This window comes from Rutilus rutilus (assembly GCF_951802725.1).
Source record: "Rutilus rutilus genome assembly, chromosome: 9".
Taxonomy (NCBI): domain Eukaryota; kingdom Metazoa; phylum Chordata; class Actinopteri; order Cypriniformes; family Leuciscidae; genus Rutilus; species Rutilus rutilus.
The window spans coordinates 34,458,057-34,468,377 of NC_140223.1; the positions used below are offsets into that span (position 1 = coordinate 34,458,057).

The window sequence follows — 10,321 nt, forward strand, 5'->3', positions numbered from 1 at the left end:
CAATTTTCCAAAACTCTTAACACAGTTAGCACTACATCCGTCTGTGTAAGCTATACTATTAACACATTTCTTGTTGCTTTAACACAAAATATATACAATTAACACAAATTTAAAATGCTTGAACTTCTTTTACACACAAGCTCAAACAAGACCAAAACAATGGATTTTTACTGCCAAATTTACCAATGCTTTCACACTGTATGTCAGAACAGATAACACCATGTTCTAAAACTAACCTTACAGGCTAAAGTCAAGGTAAACAGCTGCTTAAATTGTGAATTGAAACACAAATATATCCCCTGTATTTTATTCCATTGCAACTGAGAAACAGCTGATTGAAGTTATGCAAATACTGTATGGGATAATGTGGCATTCCACCATTCCCGTGCAGTCACAGCCTGGTTTGACGCCCATCAGAGGATGATGTCCCTTTTCCTTGCCCCTTACTTCCCTTTCCTCAACCCCATTGAGGAGTTTTCTCAGCCTGGAGATGAAAGGTTTTTGACCAAAGTCCACAGGACCAAATGTCCCTCCTGGATGCAAAAGATGCTTGAATTTCTGAAAAAAAAAAAAAAAAAATGCATGCATTTACATTACAAACAAAACAAAAAAATAAGGGCATACCTGACACATTTAAAATAATGCAGTTTCTGTAATTTCAGCTGATGATAGTGTTTTTTTTTTTTTTTTTTTTTTTGTCATTGTGTTATGATTGACTAAATGTTCCTGTTGGAAGAGAACATGTGTTAATGTTTTGAATAATTATTTGATTTTGAAACATGTTTGCAGTGTTTTGTTAGACATAGTGTATTGTGTTAGTGTATTACAGTTTTTTTCAATCGCTAACAAGCGCTTACCCATACTTCAGATACTTTTTCTAAACTCTTAACACAGACTCACACCTACAAAACACAATTGGCCAAATGGTTAATTTTCTTCTCAAAAACACATTTTGTTAAATATATACTAACTCTTCATTTCAAAACAGAACACATGTTTCTCTGCACACACACTAACTTTACCAAAACACTGGAAATCTGACTCAAAATGAAATTATTCTGTCAAAGAATAACACTTGTTTTCACTTCACAAGGTACATGCACTCAATCAAAGTACACCAGGTTTCAAAATACTGGCTATTGTTGACATTACTAAAACTGCATAGACTTTTATGTTGTTTTATGTATGTTTTATGACTTTTATTTTACAGGTGTTTGCATGCAAAACGTGCAATTCACCGTTTTACACTAAATTCTTGGTTGGGAACTGTATGTCCACATGTACAGTACTGTTCACATTCATAAGCATTCCAGTAAAAAGCAAATCAGTTTTTATTCCTTTACTGTTTACTACAGGAGGTACAGTAGAAACACGGTTTGATAGAACAGAAAAAGTACAGAACAGAAAAAGAACAGAAAAAGAAAGGGGGGGGGGAGGGGGGGAGGGGGGGGGGGGTGGGGGGGCAAAAAAACCCCACAAAATTACTGTATCTAATCTCTGCGATCTTCAGGGTTAGGCCACATGTTTAGAGTTTTGAAAATGTGACAACTGGCTGGACAAACACTTGTTTGCGACTGAAAAAAACTGTATTGTATTTTGAAAATTAGTTTTGGAATTTTAGTTGATCGGATCACAAGTAGGTGAAGGAGACATATTTCCGTTTACACCTGACATAAAGCATATGTCGTAATTTAGATATATTTTTTAGATGGAAGAATGCGCTTTTACAGATGCTAGAAATGTGGCTTTCAAATGAAAGATTGGCATCAAAGAGCACGCTCAGATTCCTAACCGACGACGGAGACTTGACAGAGCAGCCATCAAGTGTTAGACAGTATTCTAGGTTAGTACGTTCAGAGGTGTTTGGTCCAACCATTAGAAACTCGTTTTTTTTTTTAATAATTAAGTAATAGGAAATTACTAGTCATCCAATTTTTTATATCAGCTATGCATTCCATTAATTTCTTGAATTGGCAAGTTTTGTCGGGGCGCAAAGAGATATAGAGCTGAGTATCATCGGCATAACAGTGAAAACTAATCCCATGCTTCCTAATGATATCTCCCAAAACTTTTGTTAATATAGTGTAAAGCTTATAATTGGAACTGTTAATAGAAAACACAACTACAAATAATAAGACACTTACAAGTTGTGATCCATAAACAACAGACTGTCCCGGTAAAATGGGAATGGCTACGTCTTTCAGGAGAAGCTTTTGTGCATATAGCCTGCATTGTACTCTCTTCTGGAAGCTGTTCTCTGTAAAATGTGCAACGTTGAGGTTATGATGTTCAGGGAAAAGTGTTAAAAATATTTTTTTTACCTCTCTAAGTTCGTCATGAGGTACATCTAGTTATTATTATAACTCGAGAACCAAATCAGTTCTATTCATGAATGAATCATTCTGACTGGTTTTTATCAACGGGTTTCTCCTATTCATTCAAATGAACCGACTCAAATGATTCATACACAAATCGGACATCATTACAAAACAGAGATTGGCCTGCCGCAAATGATGAGCCTGAGCCTGCAGAGAGGACAGGAGAGGACATCGCCCCGGAGCCTGTGCCCCTTGAAGAATCTGACCAGGTGCATGACCGGCAACAACGTGCATTACAGAGGGAGTGTTAGTGGAGTATGAGGGCTTGCTGGGAGGAAAGCCCCGCCCACAACTCCACAGCTATGGATGTGATGTCTATGGCATTTAGAACTTCTATAAAGGATTTATTGGAGGTGTTTGAGGATGACTTTCCTGTTTTCCCACCGGTTCCGCCCAGGCCTGACTTTCCTTTAACCTCGATGGTTCTGTCCAGCCCTGATTCTCCTGTAACCCCACTGGTTCTGTCCAGCCCCACCTCTTCTGACAGCCAGTTCCTCAGCCCCTCAACATCTTATCCTACACCAGTTTGTGAGGAACTGCCTCGGAGCTTCAGTCCTCCAGCTTCGCCTAGCCCAAAGGATCCCCTGGCTTCACCTCCAGCCTCTGTATCCATTGCTCCACCTCTGCCTGTCGACCCATCGTCTCTGCCTTGGCTCCTCCCTCACTTGGCTCCAACGGAAACCATTGTTCTGATGGCTCCACCGTGCTCCCTTGTCTCACCGGCTTCGCCTTGGTCACACATTGTTCTGCCTGCACCTTCGGCTCCATCTAGCTCATTCTTCCCCCAATCCAGGCCTGCCTCTGCTCCACAGCCCAAGTCCGCCACTGCTCCATGGTCCAGGATCGCCACTGATCCACAGTCCAGGCACGCCACGATTCAGGTCCAGTTCCCCTTTATAGGCCTGGCCTCCATCCCACAACTCCACGACCCAGGCCTGCCTCTGCTCCAATCCAGGCCTGCCTCTGCTCCACAGCCCAAGTCTGCCACTGCTCCATGGCCCAGGATCGCCACTGATCCACAGTCCAGGCATTCCACGATTCAGGTCCAGTTCCCCTTTATAGGCCTGGCCCTCCATCCCTCCTCCTGGAATGCCTCCATTCTTCCATCCTCTAGGACTTTTTGTTGTTTTTGATTTCAGGGTGGATGTTCACTTACAATAAGTCAGGTGTCAGGTGTTGCCTTTTTTTAAGGGGTGTTCATGTTTTTTTAATGTTTTTTATTTTGAAGTTTAGTCATGGTCCTGTTTCCTGGTTTGTCATGTGATTCCCTTGCCCTCATGGGATCCTGTCAAGTGCCTCCTTGTTTCATGTGTTATGTTCTCATTGGTTGGTCCTAGTCATGTGTCCTGTGTTCTCATTTGTTCATGTTTGATGTGCATGTTTCATGTTTTTTGTTGTGCACAGGTGTTCCTTGCTAGTGATTAGTCATTGTGTATAAATAGCCCTCATGTTACCATTGTCTTTTGTCTAGCATTGTTCGTGTAACCCATTGTTTGTGAGTTTGTTTGTTCAGGTTTAGTTCACCCTTCAAGTCAAGTCGTCATGTCATGTTTAGCTCTGCCAAGTCTTTTGTTTATTTTGTATTTTGTCTATGTTTATGTTAATAAACTACACATGGGTTCTTAGTGGACTTCTGTGACATCTGTATATTGCCTTGTCTCGTTAATATGTTGGTTGTTTTTGCCTGCAGTTCTTCTTTGTGTTCCTGTTGGGCGTTTAATAAAAGAATATTGATTTATATGTCCTCGTACATTACATGTTCAATAACCACCTGTGACAGTATACTGTTTGAGCTTTATGTTTGCCTATTGTTCTCTTCTTTATTTGTTTGTGGTTTTATAGTCAAGTCACCTTTATTTATTTAGCACTTTTTATAATAGAGATCGTTTCAAGCAGCTAAACAGTGAGAACAGGAAAATAATATAAAAAAAGTTGTTGGCTGTACAGCAGCTCAAGAAGAAAATAATGTCATTGTCCAGCTTAAGTTCAGTCTTGATTCATTTCTGTTGTAAAAAAGTTATGAGTTTAGTTAATTGATCTATACAGCAGCTCTGGAGAAAACAGTGATGCCATCATCCAGCTCAGTTCAGTTCTCATACAATGGTGTCAATGCAGGCAGATCAATAATAATGTTAAATATTTGGTGTCTCCAACTAAGCAAGCCAGAGGTGACAGATAGAATAAAGATAATCAATAACCAGCAAAATCTAAGACTGCTTTCCGGAGTTTCTCTGGCTTAGTCTTTGCAAGCTGGTTAGAACAGAATAGTGTTATTATTCTATAGTATGGAAACACTTTTTTTTTTTTCTATTGACAATGGATATAACATTTTTAACACGATTTATATTTATTTGATATAAAGTATGTAGACAGCTATTGTTTGAACCTCTCAAAACTGATTTCTAAATCCTTAATAATAAAAAAGCCAGGTTCAGTCTAATAGTATAATACTTCACATGCAGGACAAAATATTTCAATTATACACCAGTTAAAAATATAGACAAATATGTATTTTTTAAAATAGATAATACAATTATAAAAAACTACTGACAGTAATAGCATTTAAAAAAGTTTTTATAGTATCTTATATTCTAAATAGAAGTTATTCTGAAGTTATTAATCTGAGATAATACAATATGGATTGACACCTTCATTCTTTCAGTTAAGAAAGTTACGCTCTGATTGTGTTTCTAACACCCTTATACAATTTTTCACAAACATTTATTAACTGAGGAGGTCATTTAAAGGAAATCTTTATAGAATTCAGAAAGGTGAAAATTATCACATTTAGTGCATTAAAAACTAAAAGGTGAGTGGCTGCTTGATTGAACAATTATCTTTAAATGTTTTTCAAACTTGGTTTGGTACAACAGAAACAAAGCAACCTATTTTGAGGCTTTTATTACACGTCTAATTTTTTTGCGGATATCAGGAAAGTTTAGACCATAAACAATAGGGTTTACAAAGGGTGGTATAACAATAAATTCAAGTGAAAGGACAACACTCAGCGCTATAGGAAGTTCTCCATTCACAAATCGACTCAAGGTAAGCTCACAAAAAAGTGCAACTGAGAAATTTAAAAGGATCATCATGTGTGGAATACAAGTTTTATATGCTTTGCTCCTGAACTCTCGTGTGCTTCTTTGACAAATTATAATAATTCTGACATAGGTATACAAAATAAAACCCAAAGGGATCAAAATTGTTGTGATCGTTACAATCAGGCCATAAATATTATTAATAGTAATGTTCACACATGAGAGTTTGACAATTTCATAGTTGTGGCAGTACACCTTTAGCAATTTGTTACCACAGATTGTCAACCTTGCAGTCAAAAGAGCACCAATACCAAGAAAAGTAATTGGATAAAACCATGCTATAACTATTAGGAAAGTTAGAGACCGTGTGGTAATTATGTTGTTGTAATGCAAAGGTTTACTGATTGCAACAAACCTATCAAATGCCATTAGCATCAATATTGTAAGTTCAAAAGATGCATATGAGTAAATGACAAAACTCTGTATGATACATGCTTCAAAGGAGATTATATGTGCATCATTGAGCAGGTCTGTCAATAACCTTGGGAAAAAGCCAGCTGTACCATATACAGAGTTGATGGACAAGCATGACATCAAAATGTACATGGGCTGGTGCAATTTCTTCTCCAGAATTATGACAAGAATAATAAGAACATTAAAGAATATGACAGCACAGTAAAAAATAACCCCCAAAGTGAAGAAAGCATATCTTATGCACCCAAGATTTTCAAACAACATGAAGTAAAAATATGTTCCATTTTCCATTTTCCTTACACAAGGAAAACTTTCATTGACCTGAGGAAGAGAACAAACAAAGTTAATATGTTTTTACACCATAAATAAATAAACAAACAAACAAACATTCAGCTTGGAATGTTTAGCCACAGTGTCTTACCATTTAATGTGACCTTAACTGTAAATAATGTTATAAAAATAATATAACTTAATAGTTATTCAATTGTATTGAATAATTGCACTGTAATGAATGCACAGTAATAATTCAACACAGTCTAAGAAAAACAGTATTTTTTTTCTTACATTACAAACGTTATTAGAAATACCTTCAGATACTCTGAAATGACCACCACTGCATCATCATTAAAATTGCAGGTAATGAACTCTATTTGTGTTCTGATTTAGTTGGACTGTGGAGTCACCAGTGCATGCTAGTGTTTTTATAGTATCTAACACGTCTCAGGAGGCCTGTTGTGGCCTCTCAAGTCCTCTCAAGTTTGATTTCACTGGAAACATAAATGAATAGCATATATCTAAAACATAAATAAATAGAGCATATACATTTAGCATAATTCTGCCTCTAATGCTTTCCAAACTTTCCACTGCAAATAATAATTATTAACTCTTTCCTCACCAGCATTTTATATCATTTTCATAAAGCTTTCATGGCCCCCAGAATATTTTGTTGTATGAATATCTGAACATATCAAGTCAAGTCAAGTCAAGTCAAGTCACCTTCATTTATATAGCGCTCTTTAAAATATGGACTGTTTCAAAGCAGCTTTACAGTGATAATAGGAAATTAAAGTAACAGAGATTGTTTTGACTTTACAGCAGCTCTAGAATAAATGTATTGTCCAGCTAAAGTTAGTTTTGATCGATTCACTTCTGTTGCAAAGATCATTAGTTATTAACTTAACCCGCTTACACGACACCGTTCTAACAGAAAACCCTTAACGCGCTCCAGCCCGCTCATTCGCACAACAACAGTGCCTGGTGGCTCGAGAACGCAAACCTTGAAATAGGTTCCAAGGTGCAAGCCTTAAAAAAAAAAATATATATATATATATATATATATATATATGTATGTATGCATGTTTGTATATATATACATTTTTTATCTCTGCGCAAGCTTTAAAAACGCAAACCTGTGAAAACGCTGATGGCGTGCACATGCGTATTACGTATTTAGTCTATATGTATGCGTGTTTGAATATATATGTGCACAGGCGTGTAGTCTTTCTTTAAAAACTGACCAAATTACTTGTCTGGCCTTAAAAATGTATAATACAGAAATTTTTATATCTCTTCCGAGTAGCCATGTGAACCGTGCAGCGTAAATGCCTCTGGGTTAATGCGAATTAGCTCAAGGATATAGGGAATTTTAGAAATATTAATAATCATAACTTATGGTCATAATTCATAAATCGCATATGCATTTACTTTATCAATTATAGGAAATGCCTCGTTCTGTAACTGGTTTCGTCATCAGTTATTCGTCCCGCGAATAAATGTAAGACTATCACAGTTAAGAAGAAGTATTCCTGTTTACAAAACTCCAAGAAAGTTTATCTTCTGGCCACGAAGACAAAACCTCTTTGGGTTTATAAATTAAAACTACTCAAAGTAGTTTTATAATATAGAGCCTGTAGCTTTATAGATCTTTTGTTTCATTGACTTTATAAAAAGTGGGTTTTCAAACACAGAGACAGTTAAAAGTATAAATGGGTTTATTAATAAAATGGCACACGCTAGAGATTATAAGCTACAAATATAAACGTACGTAAAATGCAAACAATAAAACAAACAAACATTTAAACAAACATGACGTGATCGGAATGAATGACATGAAAGAAAGAAAGAAAGAAAGAAAGAAATAAAGAGTTAAGAGATAGAGGGTAACTTAATTCACAGACCTACAAGCTAAACACCAGGAATCAGCTGTTAGAGAGAAAGATACTTGCGAGATGTGGTACTCTTTCAGTGTGATGCTGAAAAGGGGACGTGCGCGTGTCCGGCTGGTTTGCGTCTAGCTTCGTCTTCTGGGTCGTTTCGCAAAACGATGTAAAGGCTCACTTGAATTTAACGTTACCGAGAAAGTTCAGTCGTTTCCCTTGTCGAGGGGAAAGGCGATAGGAACTTAGTTGCAAAGAACGGCAGCTACGACTCGAACATGTGTTGGTCCGAGGGGAAGGCCTGAGCCTTTCAGATGTTTCTTGAAGCCGGGGAGAAGAGGAGATCGATGAGAGAAGAGCAGGGATCAGAGAGAAGAGAGAGAGGAAACTGAAGGTTTGGACTTTTATCAGTGTCCCAAGAATCAGATGTCGAGGTTTTTCCTAGCGGGAAGATCCCTTTGTTTGTCTGAAACAGTGTCCTGGCTCGGGTTACAGTGTCGATTGACTTAAACCTTTCGGTTCCAGAAATATGAAGTGTGTAAACAATATATATTACTGCATTCTGCTATTGGAATTCGACTCTGTTAGATTGAGAGAATTTCAGAGATATCAAACGCATCACATGAAGGTTGTAGAAATGCAACGTTACAGGAGATATGCAGAATTACACACATTTAAAGTTGTGATTACCACATGACAAAATCATAGACACCCCAATATGACATGGTCATAACAAAAGGCACCTCAGAAATATATCAACATTTTGGGTAATGTCTTATGTGGGAAAGTCAATGAGAAATCTGTGTGTGTGTGGTGCGTTTGGGATGTGACTTGCTTGGAATGTTTGCCTTTTCCTGGGTCGTAAAGTTTTATGGTCTGAGGTAGGGTTACAACAAGACACGACTGAGGAATTCCCTTCAATGAACATTTAGGATTCAAAACTATACTCTAGCAAACCAAACCTCTATCACACGTGCATATAGGAAGGTACACACATTATGAAAATAAAAGAAAAGATATTTCTCGTATTCTCAGTTATACACAAAAGGGTGTTTGTGTGTGTGTGTGTCACGAGGTTGTAAAGTCATGGGGAGTTCATGCTGAACTGGGGGGTCTTAAACTACAGGGTTCCTTCGGTGACTCATGTCCCTCTGGGGAGCAACAAAGTTGCAATTTTGACAGTCCGAACCGACGTCGGGATGCCAGTACAGGACGTGAATAGATCTCTTGTCTGCTCAGACAATGAAGGATGTGTTTGCGAGATCGGGATCCACTAATTTGAACAGCATGTGACCGGATGTCGTAGTCATTGTCGTTACAACCGGAACTATTTTGACAACATTTTATCACACACACAAGACAGCCATAGCCCATATGGTCAACACTGCAACCTCCGAGCATAGATATACATAATAAAGGCTAGATGTCTTATGGCGGAGTCTCTAACGTCATCACTGGTGGCCATCTTGTCACAGGCAAGCTTTCTGCCGGGCTCTGTGGTACCTGATGTGAGGTGAGTGATCTGCACGAACACAAATACTCTTATCTCGCTGAAATCTTGGCGGATTTACAAACGGTTTGAACATGTTGAAATTGCAGCTTTTCTTTTCGAAAAACGACTTAAACATGCAGCATAGTTGTGTATCACGGCTACTTGCGCAAGTTATCAAGGCTGAGACCACAATCGAGCTGTTCAATTATATAGGTTTTACTGACACCAATAACGATTTTATGACAACTAATCTTTTGTCTAAATTACAATCTTTGTGGATGTGGTTGTATTTATTAGCTGGCTAATAACAAGAAGCTTTGAGTGAGACCTAGTAGCAGCTAACGTTACAGTTTAGCTGCTACCCAGCAATTTTATATCAGTGGGAGAGGCAGAATTACTCATTCTTTTCAATATAACTTAAGTTGCACATGATTTCCAATCGGTTTGGTTTGTTAAAAACATCTTACATCATGATACAGGAAATTGCTGGCTTTATAAGAGAAGTTAAAAAGTTAAAATAAACATGTAAATAATTCTAATTATTTTATTATAATAGTAATAGTAATATTATAAAAGTGTATATATATATACAGTGAGGAAAATAAGTATTTGAACACCCTGCTATTTTGCAAGTTCTCCCACTTAGAAATCATGGAGGGGTCTGAAATTGTCATCGTAGGTGCATGTCCACTGTGAGAGACATAATCCCAAAAAAAAAAATCCAGAAATCACAATATATGATTTTTTACTATTTTGAACTATTTATTTGTATGATACAGCTGC

General features: G+C 37.4%; 1 protein-coding gene across 1 annotated transcript; it reads right to left on the reverse strand.

Moving 5' to 3' along the window:
* Window positions 1–5,263: 5,263 nt before the first annotated feature.
* On the reverse strand, window positions 5,264–6,181 carry LOC311297399 (olfactory receptor 11A1-like; the record flags this gene model as incomplete). The annotated part of the gene is made up of 1 exon (XM_084419644.1): window positions 5,264–6,181. The coding sequence occupies one exon, from the start codon at window positions 6,179–6,181 to the stop codon at window positions 5,264–5,266; it is 918 nt and encodes a 305-aa protein (XP_084275770.1).
* Between the last annotated feature and the right edge of the window lie 4,140 nt (window positions 6,182–10,321).